Below are 20,573 nucleotides of genomic sequence, written 5' to 3' on the forward strand. Positions count from 1 at the left end.
TGGGAACCAGGGGAAAATATCAGACTGGAACACCAAGGTGCACAGAATACTGGGAGAGATCGATGGCACTCGAGTAGGGAATAGCAAGTTACAAGGTGGGGTCAGAGTCAGGGAGAAAGTAATAAAGTCTAAATCAGTGTTAATGTGCATGTATGTGAATGCACAGAGTGTGGTTAATAAGATTGGTGAGGTACACGTGCAGATTGCCATGTGGAAATATGATCTTGTGGCGAGAACAGAGACCTGGCTCAAAGAAGGGCAGGACTGGGTGTTAAATATTCCTGGATACAAGGTCTTCAGCAAAGAAAGGAAAGGGAAAGGGGTGTTGGAGTATTGATTAATGAGAACATTGCAGTGTTGGAGAAAAAGGATGTCCCATCGGGGTCAAGAACAGAATCAATTTGGCTCGAACGAAGGAACAAAAAAGGTGCATTTACATTGCTCAGTGTTGTCAAGAGGCCACCAGCTAGTGGGAAGAACGTGGAGGAGAAAAAAATGCAAGGACATTACAGAGAGGTGCAAAAAATATAGGGTAGTTCTAATGGGCGACTTGATTCAAACATATCGTGGGATAGTAGTAGTGTGAAGGGCAGTGAGGGGCAAGTGTTCTTCGAGTTGTTCAGGAAAGTTTTCCACAACAGTATGTTGCTAGTCCAATGAGAAAGGAGGCATTCCTGGACCTGGTTCTTGAGAATGAGGTGGGCCAAGTGGATCAAGTATCAGTTGGGGAGCAAAAACAAGAAATGCTGGATTCACTCAGCAGGTCTGACAGCATCTGTGGAAAGAGAAGCAGAGTTAACGTTTCGGTTCAGTGACCCTTCTTCGGAACCGAAGCATGTAGGGGAGATTGATCATTGTATCATAAGATTTAGGCTGACCATAGAAAAGGACCAATAACAATCCAGAGTAAGAGTAATTAACTGGGGAAAGACAACTTCAATGGGGTAAGAATGGAGCTGGCTGAATAAATGAGATTCAAAAGTTGCCAGGAAACCTGATAGCTGAACAATGGGTAACCTTCAAAAAAGACAGAGTTCGGGCACAGTCAACATATGTTCCCTCGAAGTGGAAAGTTTGGGCAAATAAATCCAGAGCTCCCTGGATTATAAAAGAGGTAGAGATTACGATAAAGAAGAAAAAGGTTGCTGTTTTCCTTGAAGAGAAGGCTGAGAGGTGATTAGGTCGAGGTATTCCAAATCATGAGGGGTCTGGACAGAGAATCATACCTTAGAGACAATGTCCCAGACACTGCCATCACCATCCCTAGGTGTCCCACCAGCAGGACAGACCCAGCAGAGGTGACGGCACAGTGTTATACAGTCAGGAGGGAGTTGCCCGAGACGTCCTCAACATGGGCTCCGGACCCCATGATGTCTCATGGCATCAGGTCAAACAGAGCAGATGGAGAGAAACTGTTCCCACTGGTGAAAGGATGGAGGACGAGAGGGAACAGATTTAAAGTAATTGGGAAGAGAAACAAAAATAACATGAGGAAAAACTTTTCCAGCCAGCGAGTGGTTAATGTGTGGAATGCACTGTCTGAGAGTGTGGTGGAGGCAGGTTTAATTGAAACATTTCAAAGGGAATGAGACAGTTTTATGAAAAGGAACTAATGGAGCTGCGGGCTGACAGGTCCCGGATGCTGATGGATTCATCCTCGGGTTTTCAAAGAGAAGCAAATGAGGGAGGAACTGCGCAGAATCTGTCCTCCTGTCCCGCCCCCTCTTCCTATTGGTCCGGAGCTGCCGTTAATCACCCAGACATTGTGAGGTCAGAGGTTAAGTCCCGGGTGCGCAGGCGCATTGCGGACCAGTGTTTGAAGCCGGTGAAGGCGCCGGAGAGACGGTTCTGCAGCCGGTAAGTGGCGGCTGGTGGGCGGGGAGGCTTCAGAAAGACCCGGTGTAGGCCTCAACACCCCCAATAACAAACTCCCGGTCCTGTGTTTGCACCGAGCGGGCGGCAGCTGCGGGAAACTGAGCTCAGTTATAAAGGGGCCTGGGGGAGGGAGGAACCATTTGGGACACAGCACAGGGCAGGAGGTCCCCCCTCCCCCACTCCCTGGTTCCACAAAGACTCCCCTTGGACTGGGCCACACCTGGGCAGGGCTGGCTCAAGGTGCGGGAAGCTGATAGGCTGAGCTGTGGACTGGGAGGAGTGGGGGGTTTGACTGACAGGCCTGGGGAGGGGGATATCAGGGCAGGTACACACACTGCTCCCCCTTTTCCTCCTGGGATCTTTTACTGGAGTCGTGTTGCTGAGTGTTTCTAAACTCTGTCTCCCTATCCCGGTAATGTCGGTGGATTGTAGGTTGCTGTGAGTGTTGGACTATATTGTTTCTCCTCATTCTTCCTCCCTCTCCCACTCCGAGTTCCAGGCTGCAGGCACCGGCTGTTTGATGTGCCTGAAACATTAAATATGTTTCTCTCTTCACTGAGACCTGCTGAGTATTTCCAGCATTTTCTCCTTTTATTTCAGATTTCCAGCATCTGCAGGACTTTGCTTTTGTTTTATTGCACGAGTTGCTCACAGAATCAAAGGCAGTGAAGGTGCTCGAGCTGGACGGAAGCAGTCGTGTCAGATCCTCAGTGGGTGAGAAATCGCCGAGTGCAGGGGAGGAATGAAGCTGGCGGATGTGCAGGGAGGCTTCAGAAACATCCGGTGTCGGCCTCAACACCCCCAATAAGAAGCTCCCAGTCCCGCGTTCCAAGGAGAACAATCCCAGCTTCTCCAACCTAACCTTGTAGCTAAATTCCCTCATCCCTGGAACCTTTCTGGTAAATCTCCTCTACACCCTCTCAAGGACCTTCCCATCCTTCCTAAAGTGTGGTGATCAGAACTGGATGTAATACTCTAGTTGTGGATGAAGCAGAGTTTTATAAAAGTTCCCCTTAACTTCCCTGCTTTTGCACTCAGTACCTCTATTTATCAAACTCAAGATCCCGTATTCTTCCGAAGAAGGGTCACTGACCTGAAATGTTAACTCTGCTTCTCTTTCCACAGGTGCTGCCAGTCCTGCTGAGTGATTCCAGCATTTCTTGTTTTTGTCCCGTATTCTTTGCTAACTGTTCTCAATATGTCCTGCCACCTTCAATGATCTATACATATGAACCCCCAGGTCCCTCTGTCCCTGCACACTCTTTAGAACTGTGCCATTAAGCATATATTGCCTCTCTCTATCCCTTCTGACAACCTGGAAATTTTCAGGATGTTAGAACTGATAGTATAGATCAGGAATGTCCAGCCTTTACGCATTAGGGGCTACATTCTAAATGTTGTCCTACATCGGGGCCGGAGGTGAGCAACTTTCGGAAAGGTAAAGGTATTAGAAATTTATTTGACTGTTCATCAATATAACAAAAATGTGCATTTTTGTGAATAAACTTTAAATGAGGAAACTAATGTATTAACTTACTTTCCCAACACTATGTTGAACACTGATTTAGTGAGTTACCTGGCATGGTTTTTGCTTGCAGTAGCAGACATTGTCTGCCTGCACACTTGATGTAGCGATGCAGAGAATTCCAGATAGATTCCATTTGTGAGGAGAGATCTTGATCTCGCACTCTCCCTGTCTCCTGCTCTCTCTACTTTATTTAGAGATACAGCACTGAAACAGGCCCTTTGGCCCACCGAGTCTGTGGCAAGCAACAACCACCCATTTACACTAACCCTGCAGTAACCCCATATTCCCTGCCACCTACCTACACTTGGGGCAATTTACAATGGCCAACTTACCTATCAACCTGCAAGTCTTTGGCTGTGGGAGGAAACCGGAGCACCCAGCGAAAACCCACGCGGTCACAGGAAGAACTTGCAAACTCCGCACAGGCAGGACCCAGATTCGAAGCCAGGACCCTGGAGCTGTGAGGCTGCGGTGCTAACCACTGCGTCTCTCTCTCGCTCTCTATCTCTCTCTCCCCCGTTCTCTCTCTCTCTTTCCCCCCTGCTCTCTCTCTCTTCCCCATCCCCCCGCTCTTTCTCTCGCTCGCCGCTCTTCCGCTCTCTCTCCCTTTCTCTGTCACTCCCGCTCTCTCTCTCTCTCCCCGCTCTCTCTCTCTCTCCCCGCTCTCTCTCTCTCCCCGCTCTCTCTCTCTCCCCGCTCTCTCTCTCTTCCCGCTCTCTCTCTCTTCCCGCTCTCTCTCTCTCCCGCTCTCTCTCTCTCTCGCTCTCTCCCGCTCTCTCTCTCTCTCCCGCTCTCTCTCTCTCCCGCTCGCTCTCTCTCTGTCTCTCCTGCGTTCTCTCTCTCTCTCTCCCGCTCTCTCTCTCTCTCTCCCGCTCTCTCTCTCTCTCTCCCGCTCTCTCTCTCTCTCCCAATCTCTCGCTCTCTCTCCCTCTCCCTCTCTCTCTCTCTCCCGCTCTCCCTCTCCCGCTCTCTCTCTCCCTCTCCCGCTCTCTCTCTCTCTCTCTCTCCCGCTCTCTCTCCCTCGCCCTCTCCCGCTCTCCGTCTCGCTCTCCCCCTCGCCCTCTCTCTCTCTCTCCCGCTCTCTCTCTCTCTCTCTCCCGCTCTCTCTCTCTCCTGCTCTCTCTCTCTCCCGCTCTCTCTCTCTCCCGCTCTCTCTCTCTCCCGCTCTCTCTCTCTCTCCCCCGCTCTCTCTCTCCCCCGCTCTCTTACTCTCACTCTCCCCCGCTCTCTTACTCTCACTCTCCCCCGCTCTCTTACTCTCACTCTCCCCCGCTCTCTTACTCTCACTCTCCCCCGCTCTCTTACTCTCTCTCCCCCACTCTCTTACTCTCTCTCCCCCGCTCTCTTACTCTCTCTCCCCCGCTCTCTCTCTCTCTCACTCTCTCTCCCCCGCTCTCTCTCTCTCTCCCCCCTCTCTCTCTCTCCCCCGCTCTCTCTCTCACTCTCTCTCACTCTCTCTCCCCCGCTCTCTCTCTCCGCCCTCTCTCCCCCGCTCTCTCTCACTCTCTCTCCCCCGCTCTCTCTCACTCTCTCTCCCCCGCGCTCTCTCTCTCTCTCTCCCCCGCTCTCTCTTTCCCCGCTCTCTCTTTCCCCGCTCACTCTCTCTCTCTCTTTCCCCGCTCACTCTCCCCCTCTCTCTCTCTCTCTTCCCCCCTCACTCTCTCTCTCTCTCTCCCGCTCTCTCTCTCTCTCCTGTTCTCTCTTTCCCCGCCGCCCCCACTCTCTCTCTTCCCCCCCCCCAGCGTTTTCTCTCCCTCACCCTCGCCGCGCTCCCTCTGTTCCGCTCTCTCCCGCTCTCTCTCTCTCTCTCGCTCTCTCTCCCGTGCGTTCTCGCTCTCTCTCCCGTGCGCTCTCGCTCTCTCTCTCACTCCCCCGCTCTCTCTCTCACACTCTGTCTCCCCCGCTCTCTCTCTCTCTCTCTCTCTCTCTTTCCCCGCTCTCTCTCCCTCCCCCGCTCTCTCTCCCTCCCCCCCTCTCTCTCTCTCCCTCCCCCTCTCTCTCTCCTGTTCTCTCTTTCCCCGCCGCCCCCGCTCTCTCTCTCCTGTCCTCTCTTTCCCCGCCGCCCCCGCTCTCTCTCTCATCCCCCGCCCCCCCAGCGTTTTCTCTCTCTCACCCTCGCCGCGCTCCCTCTCTTCCGCTCTCTCCCTCTCTCTCTCTCCCGCTCTCGCTCTCACTCTCCCTCCCCCGCTTTCTCTCTCTCACTCTCCCTCCCCCGCTCTCTCTCTCTCCCTCCCCCGCTCTCTCTCTCCCCCTCCCCCGCTCTCTCTCTCCCCCTCCCCCGCTCTCTCTCACCCCCTCCCCCGCTCTCTCCCCCTCCCCCGCTCTCTCTCTCCCCCTCCCCCGCTCTCTCTCTCCCCCTCCCCCGCTCTCTCTCGCTCCATGTCTGCCGGCCTCTGTCTCTCTGCTCCGCTCCCAGGGCCCGGTCACCCTGGCACCCTGCTCCCAGGGCCCGGTCACCCCGGCAGCCTGCTCCCGGGGCCCGGTTACCACTGCACCTTGCTGCTGGGCCTGCACCTCCTCAGACGGTGATGAAGAGCCTGAGGCCCAGGCTGAGTACATACACAGGCAGAGCCAGTGCTTGGCCTGGGTCCTGAGCTCACGGCCGGGAAGGCTGCATTGGATCTGGAGTTTGGGCGGGAAGCGCCAGCAGAGAAGCAGCTCAGCCCGGGCACCACCATCTTACTAAAGGAGCCAAAATATCAGGTACTGAAGCTGGTCTGTCATCTTGGTAAAGGAGGACATGTGCAGTGACGTGTCTCCGCCATGTTGGTAAAGGAGCTGTGACCATTGTCAGTCACTGAATGTTTTGGCAGGTCAGGTGGAAACCATTGGCAGGCTGGATTCTGGCCCATGGGCTGGATGTTCTGGAGTGTCGAACTAGGAGGTGTAGAGTAAAAGTGAGAGCCAGACCTTTCAGGAGTGAAGTTAGGAAACATTTCTACACACAAAAGGTGGTAGAAATTTGAAACTCTCTTCCACAAACAGCAGTTGATGCGAGATCAATGTTAATGTTAAATCTGACATTGATAGATCTTTGTTAACCAAAGGTATTAATGGAAATGGGACAAAGTTGGGTATATAGAGTTAGATCACAGATCAACCATGATCTCATTTCCTGGTGGAACAGGCTCGAGGGGCTAAATGGCCAACTCCTAGAATCATAGAAATTTACAGCACAGAAGGAGGCCATTCAACCCTTTGTGCTTGTGCTGGCCCTTTGAAAGAGCAGTTGTGCTTAGTCCCACACACCCACTTGTTGTTTGTAAGCCTGTAAGTTCCTCATTCTCAAATACCTGTCAACTCCCTTTTAAAATGACTGATAGAATCAGGTTCAACCACCTTTTTCAGGTGGAGCGTTCCAGATCCCGACAACTGTCTGTTGTTACAAAAACTGCTGAACTCAATGTTGAGTCTGGAAGGTTGTAAAGTCCTCGAGCTCCCATTGAGCTTCATTGGAACAGGGCTTGAGGCCGAGGACAGAGAGGTCAGAGTGGGAGTGGGACGGAGAATTATAATGCGAAGTGACTGGAAACCCAGGAACATGCTTTCAGACTGAATGGAGATGTTTCTCAAAGTGATCACCCTATCTGTGTTTGCTCTTCCCAATGTAGAACAGATCTCATTGTGAGCAGTGAATATAATATACAAAATTGCCAAAAGTACAAGTAAATCACTGTTTGGTTTCATCCCACAAAACCCTGAGAATAGCCCAAAGGGAGCTACTTTATTTGAAGAGTAAAAGTTACAAAGTAAAGCAAATCAGTTGCTGGAATATTAAACTCCACCCCAGCTATAAAGAATATTAACACAGCAGATATAAACCCCACTGTCAGAATGAATATGGTTCAGTCCTGGATGTGATTAACAGCAGCAATAATTACAGAATGCAACAGCTACAGTCACTTGTGAACTCACTGGTGTCTCAGCATTTTGGATATCGATTAAATTCCTTCCCACAGACGGAGCAGGTGAACGGCCTCTCGTTATAATATTAGAATATAATACTATCTTTAATATCATCTAATAAGATATTCTTTCTTACAGTTCAGTGGGATGTAAACAGTAACCCCAACACCTTCAGGAGAGATGGTGCGAAAGCCCCTGTGTGCAGAGTGAGCATCAAATCAATGTGTGGAAATCCTCTCCTAATACCCTGTAAAAGGAGGTAATAAAAGTCATCACTGTCAGTACAGGATAGAAATTCAGAACAGACAATTCGAGATCCTATGGAACATTTTATTCCTCTCTTGTTTCCCCAAAGCTGTAAATCGCAGTCCCACACACTCTCCCTCCTCCCTGTGCTGAAATCCAAACCCATGACACCATCTGCACCATTTCTTTCCTCCTCTGCCAGTTTTCTCCCTCTCTCTACTGTGGCTCGGTTCAGTTCTCCAGCCCCTGTGTGCAGAGTGAGAATAAAATTAATGAGTCAATGATTTTCTGTCCTGGTCACTGGGACCCTGAAGCCCCGCCCACTCTCTGTTCTGGTCCCACAAATTACCAGATTCATTCAGCTCAATTTCACAACTTGTCTTTGTGTTTTTGTGGGTTCTCTCTCACTCCCTTTTTCCTGTTGTAACTTCATGTTACAGGATATTAGAAAGGGAGGATTTGCGGAAGGAAACTCAAACATCACCTCAAGATGTGACAGTCACTCGATTCATCAGGATCTGAATATCATCGGCCTTTGATCATGGAAGCAAAAAGTGTGGAGAAACCGTACACGTGTTCTGTGTGTGGACGGGGCTTCAGCCGATCAGCTGGCCTGTCGATACACAAGTGTAGTCAGACTGGGGAGAAGCTGTGGAAATGTGGGGACCGTGAGAAAGAATTAAATTACACGTCTGAGCTGGAAACTCATCAACACAGTGAAACTGAGGAGAGGCCGTTCATCTGCACTGAGTGTGGGAAGGGATTCACTCAGTCATCCTCCCTACTCGCACACCAGCGAGTTCATACTGGGGAGAGGCCATTCACCTGCACTGAGTGTGGGAAGGGATTCACTCAGTTCTCAAACCTGCTGACACACCAGCGAATCCACACTGAGGAGAGGCCGTTCACCTGCACTGAGTGTGGGAAGGGATTCATTCATTCATCTGCCCTACTAAAACACCAGCGATTTCACACTGGGGAGAGGCCGTTCACCTGCTCTGAGTGTGGGAAGAGATTCTCTCTGTCATGGAACCTGCTGGCACATCAACGGATTCACACTGGGGAGAGGCCATTCACCTGCTCTGATTGTGGGGAGGGTTTCACTTATTCATCCACCCTGCTGATGCACCAGCGAGTTCACACTGGGGAGCGGCCGTTCACCTGCTCTGAGTGTGGGAAGGGATTTACTCAGTCATCAAAGCTGCTGACACACCAGCGAGTTCACACTGGAGAGAGGCCGTTCACCTGCACAGAATGTGGGAAGGGATTCACTCAGTTATCAAACCTGCTGACACACCAGCGAATTCACACTGGGGAGAGGCCGTTCACCTGTACTGAGTGTGGGAAGGGATTCATTCATTCATCCGCCCTACTCACACACCAGCGAGTTCATAATGGGGAGAGGCCGTTCACCTGCACTGAGTGTGGGAAGGGTTTCATTCATTCATCCGCCCTACTGACGCACCAGCGAGTTCACACTGGCCAGAGGCCATTCACCTGCTCTGAGTGTGGGAAGAGATTCTCTCTGTCATGGAACCTGCTGGCACATCAACGAATTCACACTGGGGAGAGGCCATTCACCTGCTCTGATTGTGGGGAGGGTTTCACTCATTCATCCACCCTGCTGATACACAAGCGAGTTCACACTGGGGAGAGGCCATTCACCTGCTCTGAGTGTGGGAAGGGATTCACTACTTCATCCAAGCTGGTGAAACACCAGCGAGTTCACACTGGTGAGAGGCCATTCACCTGCTCTGAGTGTGGGAAGGGATTTGCTAATTCATCCGCTCGGCTGAGGCACCAGCGAGTTCACACTGGGGAGCGGCCGTTCACCTGCTCTGTTTGTGGGAAGAGATTTACTCAGTCATCCCACCTGGTGTCACACCAGTTCAGTCACACTGGGGAGAGGTCATTCATCTGCTCCGTGTGTCGGAAGGGATTCACTCAGCCATCCTATCTGCTGAGACACCAGCGAGTTCACAGATAATTACAGGGGTTGGATTCTGCTGTTGCTGCTGTTAATCATATCCAGACTGAACCATGTTCATTCTGACAGTTGGGGTTTATTTCTGATGTCAGTTGCTCCTCTTGGACTGAGCGTCTGCCCCACAGCATCTCTCATTCATGTGTGAATAGACCATCATGTCTTCAAACCTCATTTTCAATTTAAATCCACTCAGTAAATGTACTGAACAAAAGATGAACAATAAACAGATCACAGGCCAATCCTGTAACTCTATATTGACAGGAGAAAGTCTGTTCTTTAGCTCAAGAATGAGGCTGTTTAAGCTCTGTGTGTTTCTAAGCACTCGGAGACTGGAGCTGTTGGACAGACAGGCTGTTCACAACTGTTAACGTGTCAGATAGTGAAGGAATTGCTCTTCAAGTAAACTCACCAATTTATAAGCTCAGACTCCGGTCCCTGCTGTAATTAATACTCAGCATCCATTAGTGTTGATTTACAGTCAATCACTGAATCGTCTGGTTAATCTTTGTTACTTGTTTTGTGAAATACTCTCCCTATTAGTGCTGAACTGCTGGATAACTCTGATTACATTTAAATGTGTTTATACATGTTTATAAAGTGTCTGTGTGTCCAGATTTAACTAAGTTGTGATTTGTAACCAATAAATGATGTTTCGGGTATGACTTGTCATCTGGTATCTTGGTGATTTGTCGAGAAAGATTTAATTCACTCACTCAGCAGCTCGAGAGGAACCAGACTGAGGTTTAATGAACATAAGAAATAGCAGCTGGAGGAGGCCATTCGGCCCTTCGACCCTGCTCTGCCATTCACCCAGATCATGGCTGATCATCTACCTCAACTCCACCTTCCCACACTATCCCATATCCCTTAATTACCGTAATACCCAAAAATCTATCAATCTCTGTCTTAAATATACTCAATGACTGAGCATCCACTGCTCCCTGGGGAAGAGAATTCCAAAGATTAACAACCTTTCCAGTAAAGAAATTTCTCCTCATTTCAGTCCTAAATGGCTGATCCCTTATCCTGAGACTGTCTTGATTCCCCAGCCAGGTGAAACATTTTCTCAGCATCGACCCGGTCAAGTCCCTTAACAATTGATGTTTCAGTCAGATCACATCTCCTTCTTCTAAACCTCAGGGAATATAGGCCTAGTCTACTCAACCTCTCCTCATAGGAGGAGATGGAGCAGAGTGGGGGTGCTGTACAATAGTGGTTATGTTATTGAACTAGTAATCCAGAGGCCTGGACCAATGATGCTGAGACATGAATTCAAATCCCACCACTGCAATTAAAAAGCGAGGATCAATATTGGTGACCATGAAACTACGGATTGTCCTAAAAACCCACCTGGTAATTTCCTCCAGTGCATCTTGTAGATGGTACACACTGCTGCCACTGTGTGTCAGTGGTGGAGGGAGTGAATGTTTGTAGATAGGATGCCAATCAAGTGGGTTGCTTTGTCCTGGATGGTGTCGAGCTTCTTGAGTGTTGTTGGAGCTGTACCATCCAGGCAAGTATTCCATCACACTCCTGACTTGTGCCTTATAGATGGTGGACAAGCTTTGGGGTGTCAGGAGATGAGTTACTCACCGCAGGATTCCTAGCCTCTGACCGGCTCTTGTAGCGACAGTATTTATATGGCTACTCCCAGTTCAGTTTCTGGTCAATGGTAGCCCCCAGGATGTTGACAGTGGGGGATTCAGTGATGGTACTGCAATTGAATGTCATGGGGAGATGGTTGGAGTCTTTCTTGTTGGAGATGGTCATTGCCTGGCACTTGTGTGACTTGAATGTTACTTGCCACTTATCAGCCCAAGCCTGGATATTGTCCAGGTCTTGCTGCATTTCTACACGGACTGCTTCAGTATCTGAGGAGTCGCAAATGGTGCGGAACATTGTGCAATCATCAGCGAACATCCCCACTTCTGAACTTATGATTGAAGAAAGAATTGTGTGTAATAACCTCTGGTGTGGCACCTTATCAAATGCTTCTTGCTTCTTGAAAATCCAAATAAACTACTGTTTCCTCCTTATTCACCTGACTAGTTACATCCTCAAGAAACTCTTAACAGATTTGTTAAACATGATTTCTTCTTCACAAGTCCATGTTGACTCTGCTGAATCATATTATGATTTTCTAAGTGCCCTGTTACCATTTCCCCAGATAATACATTCTAGCATTTTGCCTACAACTAATGTGAGGCTAATTGGACAAAGGCTCCCCATTTTCTCTCTTTCTACAATGTTATTACTGAACCCTTTCTCAACTGATTATTTCATAAAAGTGCTGTACTTGAGTCTTAATTTGGCCTTGTGCCATCTCCCAGTGGGCTTTTCCTGTCCTGTCAGTGCTGGGTCAGGCCATTGTCCAGCTCAAACAGCCCAGATAGCAGGAGCCAACGAACCTTATTTCACTCCTCAGGGTGGTTTGTTTCTTGAGGTTCAGATTATCATTAAAATAACAACACACACTGTGTCCACCCATTGTTCTCCCAGACGCACTGTCACCTCACAGTCAGGATCATGTGTCTATGAAGGGGAGGTTGTTGTCCTGTCTAGACCACCCTGAAAACCCTTGCTTCATAATGGTCAGGAGTAGAAGGTCTCAGTATTGTGAGAAGAGCCTCAGGGAATCAGTCCCAGTGATCTTGTAAAACAGAGGAACACATGAGTGGGAGGAGGCCATTCAACTCCTCGAGCCTGTTCCTCTATTCAGTTATATCATGACTGATCCATATCGCAACTACCTTTACCAGAGTTGGTTACATATCCCTGTAACCTTACCCAATAGGTAACTCACAAGTTTTGACATTTTCCTTTTCTCCCCATCCATAGCAGCTTTTTGGGGGGACAGTGTTCCAGATTTCACTATCCTTTGTGTGAAGAAGTGCTTCCTGACAGCACCCCTGAATGGCCCAGCTCTAATTTTAATGTTGTGCCATCTTATTCTGCATTCCACCAACAGAGGAAATCATTTTTCTTCATCGACCCCCTTAAAACCTTTAATCTTCTTTAATACCTGAATTACATCACCCCTTAATATTCATACTCTATGAAATACAAGCCCAGTCTATATGACCTGTCCTCACAATTTAACCCTTTTAGCCCTGATATCATTCTGGTGAATGTGCAGTGTACCTCCTGCACAGCTGATATATCCTTCCTGAGATGTGCTGCCCAGAATTAAACACCTCACTTCAGATGATGTGTAACCAGAGTTGCATATAACTGCAGCATTACTTTCACCCTTCAGATAAAGGCAAACATTCCATTAGACATTTTAATTCCCTTTTCTCCCAGTCCAGTAGTTTTTCGTCATTTCTGTGCATGAAACCCGAAATCTCTCTGTCCCTTCACAGTTCCTAACTTTTAATCATTTAGAAAATATTCTGCTTCATCTTCCTTAGATCTAAGTTACCAGAGTGGTTCCAGGGATGGGAAATTTTAGTTACAAGGTGAGGTTGTAAAATCTGGGGTTGTTCTCTTTTGCACAAAGGAGATTGAGGGGAGATTTAATCAAAGTGTAAAAGATTATGACAGGCATGGATAAGTTCGACAAGGAAAACTGTTCCCATTAACTAATGGTACAAGGATTAGGAGACGCAGATTGAAAGTTTTGGGCAAGAGATGCAGAGGGAATATAAGGAAGCACTTTTTTACGCAGTGGGTAGTAAATGATCTGGAATTCGCTGCCCATGAGGGTGGTGGAAGCAGAGACAATCAGTGATTTCAAGAGGAAATTGGATGGTCACTTGAAGGAAATAAACTTGCAGGACTACAGGGGTCAAGCAGGGGAGTAGGACTGACTGGATTACTGTGTGGAGAACTCACGGACTTGATGGGCTGAATGGTCTCCTCTGTTCCATACATGACTCTAATGTTAATGACCTCGCACTTCCCCACATTGACCTCCTGCTGTCTCTGTTATCTCCACTCGCTAAATCTATCAATGACACAATGCAATTTTTTGCTCCCTTCCAGAATACTCAATATGTCACCTAACTCAGTATGTGGGTTTGTTCAGGGAAAATCGTGTTCAACTAACTTGCTGGAGTTTTTGAAGACATAACAGAGAGGGTTGGTGGGGGCAATGTTGTTGATGTGGGGTACATGAACTTTCAAAAGGCATTTGATACAGTGCCACACAATTTATATGTATTTATTTATGAGTATTTCCAGCACTTTCTGGTTTTATTTCATCTTCCAGAAGATCTGATTTGCAAAAGTAAATCCTGGGACAGTGAGGTTTAAAAGATCTCCCGAAGGAATCATCAGCTTCTTCACACTGTGACATTGCATGTACAAAACACCAATCCTGGGCTGAGTGGGTATGGGAACAGTGAACAGAAGAGGGATGGGGAATCAGCAGTGTTTGTGTTTTTACAATGAGGCATAAACAGATGGTGAGACAAAGAGAGAAATAGAGGGAGAGAAAGAGATTGAAATGACAGGTTAAACACAGAGGGAGAGAGACAGGCTCTGGGGCTCTCCAGTGTTTAGTGACTGCCCAGCTCCCAGCCTGTGTCGCAAACCACTCTCCCCACCCCCTTCTCACCCCCTTGCCAAAGGCCTGATGTGTAAAGATAAATCCTGGGACAATGATAAGGAATTAACACCTTAATGGCAGTTTTAAAGAGAGTTTCTCAGCTTCTGGACAGACTGGGGCCTGGTCATGTCACTGTCCCTCTGTTGATTAGCTGAAAGATGCAGCAAATGTTCTCAACAATAACCTTGTAGGAATAAGTTCACAGATCATCAAAAAGCAGCTCCCTGGAATGTCTCTGTTCAAAACAGCCCTGGTAGCTGGATTAACATAACAATGGGCAAGATCTCAGCACCTAATAGTCCCTCTCACATTTTACATCTGTTCCCACTTTACAGTCTCTGGGTTTATTGTGAGGGATGGGTAAATGATGCAGAGATTGTCAATGTTAGTGAGTGACAGAGAAAAGGAGCCCTGGGCTATTGATGTGTCTTTTATTTTAAAAAGTCTTTGCTTTGTTCTCATCAATGTTTCATTTCTCTCTCCAGGAGATTTTTTAGCAGCTGTAACATGTCAATGCATGGGATAACATCATGCTGACCATTAGGACCAAGCTAATGGTTTATAAGGCCTGTGATCTCAACACCTTGCTGTATGGCTATGAAACATGACAGCTACCAGGGAAAGTAGCTCAATAATTTCCATCTTTGCTGTCTGTGGCCCATTATGGGTATATCCTGGCAGCACAAAATCACAAATGTGGCAGTCCTCTCAAAGGCAGAGCTCCCAAGTGTGTTGGCATTAATCAAACAGAGGTGGCTTTGGTGGATCAGACAAGTCCACAAGATAGAGGATGGCTGCAAACCCAAGGACCAAGGTAGCCGGGGCCAGGCGACCAGTGGGCGCCCAAAGCTCCGCTTCAAGGTTGCTTGCAAGCGTGACCTGAAGGCCCTAAATGTCGACTATCGCACTTGGGAGTCACTAACTGATGAAAGAGGGAAATGGCAACACATCCTGTGGACTGGTGTGCAATACCACGATGACCAGTTGCTGCAGCAGCTTGGCAACAGACGCCAATGTCAAACACAACAACTCACAGCATCACTTGACAGCTTCATGTGCAGCACTTGTGGCAGAGCCTGCGTCTCAACGATTGGCTTTTGCAGCCATCAGCAAAGGTGAACCAAGAGAAGATACGCCCCCCCCCCCCCAAATGGCTTGTTTGCTGCATGTCGATCATCTTTCGTAGATGAAAGGATGACAACCCACTGTTTCCCTCGCTCTCTCCTTTCTCTCTCTCCCACTTCTCTCATTCAGAGAGAAAGATAGGGAGAAAGAGAGAGACACACAGAGAGAAATCCACAATCAGAAACTCAACGAATGACCTCCTTCTATGCTGTTAATGACTCTATGACTCGAAAATGAATTAAAATGGCTGCTGCACATTGCATTTAAACATCAAAATGCATCTCACTGCCTAAAACACAAGCATTATTCAGGAATTATAACAAACAAAAGGACAAAGAAGGACCAGAAATAACGGTACTGAATTGGGGGAAGGCAGATTTAGATATGATAAAACAGGATTTGGCCAAAGTGGACTGGGAGCAGCTACTTGTGACCAGTGGGAGTCATTCAAAAAGGAAATAGTGAGAGTTCAGGGCCAACATGTTACCGAACAGTGAAGGGTAGGACCAACAAATCCAGGGAACCCTTGATGTCAAGGGATATAGAGGATTGGATAATGGGGGGAAAAAGGAGGCTTATGGCAGATTCAGAGGGCTTAAAACAGTGCAGGTGCTCGTGGAGTATAGAAAGTGTAGGGTGGGGGGGGGTACTTAGAAAAGTAATCAGAAGAGTGAAGAGGGGGCATGAAAAATCACTGGTGGCCAAGCTAAAGGAACATCCCACGGCGTTTTATAAGTATATTAAGGTCAAGAGGATAACCAGGGAAAGAGTAGGGCCCATTCGGGACCAAAGTGGCAATCTGTGTGTGGAGCTGGAGGATGTAGGTGAGGTTTGAAATGATTACTTTTCATCTGTGTTCACTATGGAGAAGGATGATGTCAGTGTAGAGCTCAGGGAGGGGGCTTGTGATATACTTAAACAAATTAGTATTGAAAGGGAGGAGGTATTAGCGGTTTTAACGGGCTTAAAAGTGAATAAATCCCCAGACCCAGATGAGATGTAGCCCAGACTGTTATGTGAGGCAAAGGAGGAGATAGCAGGGGCTCTGACACAAATTTTCAAATCCTCTCTGGCCACAGGAGAGGTGCCAGAGGACTGGAGGACAGCAAATGTGGAACCATTATTTAAGAAGAGTAGCAGGGATAGACCAGGTAATTGCAGGCCAGTGAGTCTAACATCAGTGATAGAGAAACTATTGGAAAAAATTCTGAGGGACAGGATTAATCTCCACTTGGAGAGGCAGGGGTTAATCAAGGATACTCAGCATGGCTTTGTCAGGGGGACATCACGTTTAACAAACCTGATTGAATTTTTTGAGGAGGTGGCTAGATGTGTAGATGACGGTAAAGCAGTTGATGTAGTCTCCATGGACTTCAGTAAGGCTTTTGATAAGGTCCCGCATGGGAGATTGGTCAAGAAGGTAAGAGCCCATGGGATCCAGGGCAATTTGGCAAATTGGATCTAAAGTTGGCTTAGTGGCAGGAGGCAGAGGGTGATGGTCGAGGGTTGTTTTTGTGATTAGAAGCCTGTGACCAGTGGTGTACCGCAGGGATCGGTGCTGGGACCCTTGCTGTTTGTAGTGTACATTAATGATTTAGACGTGAATATAGGAGGTATGATCAGTAAGTTCGCAGATGACACAAAAATGGGTGGTTTTGTAAATAGTGAGAAAGAAATCCTTAGATTACAGGATGATATATTTTTTTAATATTCCTTCAATGGATGTGGGCGTCACTGGCCAGGCCAGCATTTATTGCCCATCCCTAATTGCCCTTGAACTGAGTGGCTTGCTAGGCCATTTCGAGGGCATGCAAGAGTCAACCACATTGTTGTGGATCTGGAGTCACATGTAGGCCAGACCAGGTAAGGACAGCAGATTTCCTTCCCTAAAGGACATTAGTCAACCAGATGGGTTTTTACAACAATCGACAATGACTTCATGGCCTTCATTAGACTAGCTTTAAATTCCAGATTTATTCATTGAATTCAAATTCCACCTTCTGCTTTGGTGGGATTCGAACCCATGTCCTCAGAGCAATACCTGGGTCTCTGGGTTACTAGTCCAGTGACAATACCAGTATGCCACCACCTCCCTTACAGCACATAGATGGGCTGGTAAAATGGACAGAGCAGTGGCAAATGGAATTTAATCCTGAGAAGTGTGAGGTGTTGCATTTTGGGAGGACTAACAAGGCAAGGGAATATATAATGGATGGTCAGACCCTAGGAAATACATAGGGACCTTGGTGTACTTGTCCATAGATCACTGAAGGAAGCAGCGCAGGGAGATCAGATGGTTAGGAAGATATTTGGGATAGTTGCATTTATTAGCTGAGGCATGGAATAGAAGAGCAGGGAGGTTATGATGAAGCTGTACAAAATGCTAGTTAGGCCACAGCTGGAGTATTGTGTACAGTTCTGGGCACCACACTATAGGAAGGATGTGATTACACTGGAGAGAGTGCAGAGGAAATTCACCAGGATGTTGCCTGGGCTGGAGCATTTCAGGTATGAAGAGAGACTGGATAGGCTATGGTCATTTTCCTTCGAGCAGAGAAGGCTGAGGGGGGACCTGATTGAGGTATGCAAAATTATGAGGGGCATAGATAAGGCAGATAGGAAGAAACTTTTTCCCTTAGCGGAGGTGTCAATAACTAGGGGGCATAGATTCAAGGTAAATGAGTAGGAGGTTTAGAGGGGATTTGAGGAAAATAAAATTCTCCCAGAGGGTGGTTGCAATCTGGAACTCAGTGCCTGAAGAGTTGGTGGAGGCAGGAAACCTCACTATATTTAAGTCGTATTTAGGTGAGCACTTGAAACGCCACAGCAGACAAGGCTATGGATCAAGTGCTGGAAAATGGGATTGGTAGGTATTAGAATTAGAACATTACAGCGCAGTACAGGCCCTTCGGCCCTCGATATTGCGCCGACCTGTGAAACCATCTGACCTACACGATTCCATTTTCATCCATATATCTATCCAATGACCACTTAAATGCCCTTAAAGTTGGTGAGTCCACTACTGTTGCAGGCAGGGCGTTCCACGCCCCTACTAGTATCTAAGTAAAGAAACTACCTCTGACATCTGTCCTATATCTATCACCCCTCAACTTAAAGCTATGTCCCCTCGTGTTTGCCATCATCATCCGAGGAAAAAGACTCTCACTATCCACCCTATCTAACCCTCTGATTATCTTACATGTCTCTATTAAGTCACCTCTCCTCCTCCTTCTCTCCAACAAAAACAACCTCAAGTCCCTCAGCCTTTCCTCGTAAGACCTTCCCTCCATACCAGGCAACATCCTAGTAAATCTCCTCTGCACCCTTTCCATAGCTTCCACATCCTTCCTATAATGCGGTGACCAGAACTGCACGCAATACTCCAGGTGCGGTCTCACCAGAGTTTTGTACAGCTGCAGCATGACATCGTGGCTCCTAACTCGATCCCCCTACTGATAAAAGCTAACACACCATGTGCCTTCTTAACAGCCCTATTAACCTGGGCAGCAACCTTCAGGGATTTATGCACATGGACACCAACACTGTTCATCTACACGACCAAGAATCTTCCCATTAGCCCAGGACTCTGCATTCCTGTTACTCCTTCCAAAGTGAATCACCTCACACTTTTCCGCATTAAACTCCATTTGCCATCTCTCAGCCCAGCTCTGCAGCCTATCTATGTCCCTCTGTACCCTACAACATCCTTCGGCACTATCCACAACTCCACCGACCTTAGTGTCATCCGCAAATTTACTAACCCACCCTTCTACACCCTCTTCCAGGTCATTTATAAAAATGACAAACAGCAGTGGCCCCAAAACAGATCCTTGCGGTACACCACTAGTAACTAAACTCCAGGATGAACATTTGCCATCAACCACCACCCTCTGTCTTCTTTCAGCTAGCCAGTTTCTGATCCAAAGCTCTAAATCACCTTCAACCCCATACTTCCGTATTTTCTGCAATAGCCTACCATGGAGAACCTTATCAAACGCCTTACTGAAATCCATATACACCACATCCACTGCTTTACCCTCATCCACCTGTTTGGTCACCTTCTCGAAAAACTCAATAAGGTTTGTGAGGCACGACCTACCCGTCACAAAACCGTGCTGACTATCGCTAATGAATTTATTCTTCTCGATGATTATACATCCTATCTCTTATAACCTTTTCCAACATTTTACCCACAACCGAAGTAAGGCTCACAGGTCTATAATTACCAGGGCTGTCTCTACTCCCCTTCTTGAACAAGGGGACAACATTTGCTATCCTCCAGTCTTCCGGCACTATTCCTGTCGACAATGACGACATAAAGATCAAGGACAAAGGCTCTGCAATCTCCTCCCTAGCTTCCCAGAGAATCCTAGGATAAATCCCATCTGGCCCAGGGGACTTATCTATTTTCACACTTTCCAAAATTGATAACACCTCCTCCTTGTGAACCTCAATCCCATCTAGCCTAGTAGCCTGAATCTCAGTATTCTCCTCGACAACATTTTCTTTCTCTACTGTAAATACTGACGCAAAATATTCATTTAACACTTCCCCTATCTCCTCTGATTCCACACACAACTTCCCACTACTATCCTTGATTGGCCCTAATCTAACTCTAGTCATTCTTTTATTCCTGATATACCTATAGAAAGCCTTAGGGTTTTCCCTGATCCTATCCGCCAATGACTTCTCGTGTCCTCTCCTTGCTCTTCTTAGCTCTCCCTTTAGATCCTTCCTGGCTAGCTTGTAACTCTCAAGCGCCCTAACTGAGCCTTCACATCTCATCCTAACATAAGCCTTCTTCTTCCTCTTGACAAGCTCTTCAACTTCTTTAGTAAACCACGGCTCCCTCGCTCGACAACTTCCTCCCTGCCTCACAGGTACATACTTATCAAGGACACACAGTAGCTGCTCTTTGAATAAGCTCCACATTTCGATTGTTCCCATCCCCTGCAGTTTCCTTCCCCATCCTACGCATCCTAAATCTTGCCTAATCGCATCATAATTTCCTTTCCCCCAGCTATAATTCTTGCCCTGCGGAATATACCTGTCCCTGCCCATCGCTAAGGTAAACCTAACCGAATTGTGATCACTATCACCAAAGTGCTCACCTACATCTAAATCTAACACCTGGCCGGGTTCATTACCCAGTACCAAATCCAATGTGGCATCGCCCCTGGTTGGCCTGTCTACATACTGTGTCAGAAAACCCTCCTGCACACACTGGACAAAAACTGACCCATCTAAAGTACTCGAACTATAGTATTTCCAGTCGATATTTGGAAAGTTAAAGTCCCCCATAACAACTACCCTGTTACTCTCGCCCCTGTCGAGAATCATCTTTGCTATCCTTTCCT

The 20,573-nt window shown here is 47.6% G+C and overlaps 1 protein-coding gene and 1 pseudogene across 5 annotated transcripts; one reads left to right on the forward strand and one right to left on the reverse strand.

Annotated features, from left to right (window-relative positions):
• The window catches only part of LOC137348813 (zinc finger protein 721-like), a 98,558-nt pseudogene that overhangs the window by 18,142 nt on the left and 59,843 nt on the right, over positions 1-20,573 (reverse strand).
• LOC137349331 (zinc finger protein 229-like) lies at positions 1,768-9,610 on the forward strand. 5 transcript variants are annotated; one of them, XM_068014850.1, is made up of 3 exons: positions 1,768-1,857; positions 7,448-7,568; positions 7,996-9,610. In XM_068014850.1, the coding sequence occupies exon 3, from the start codon at positions 8,097-8,099 to the stop codon at positions 9,540-9,542; it is 1,446 nt and encodes a 481-aa protein (XP_067870951.1). In that variant the 5' UTR covers positions 1,768-1,857; positions 7,448-7,568; positions 7,996-8,096; the 3' UTR covers positions 9,543-9,610. The 5 variants fall into 5 exon arrangements, with proteins under 5 accessions (XP_067870951.1, XP_067870954.1, XP_067870952.1 ...); XM_068014851.1 differs by lacking the exon at positions 1,768-1,857 and adding an exon at positions 2,556-3,313; XM_068014852.1 differs by lacking the exon at positions 1,768-1,857 and adding an exon at positions 2,556-3,313 and having other exon boundaries at positions 7,448-7,515.

Source organism: Heterodontus francisci, chromosome 34, assembly GCF_036365525.1.
Source record: "Heterodontus francisci isolate sHetFra1 chromosome 34, sHetFra1.hap1, whole genome shotgun sequence".
Lineage (NCBI taxonomy): Eukaryota > Metazoa > Chordata > Chondrichthyes > Heterodontiformes > Heterodontidae > Heterodontus > Heterodontus francisci.

Coding starts and splice junctions, on each gene's coding strand:
- LOC137349331 (XM_068014850.1), top strand. CDS start 8,097: ATGGAAGCAAAAAGTGTGGAGAAACCGTACACGTGTTCTGTGTGTGGA.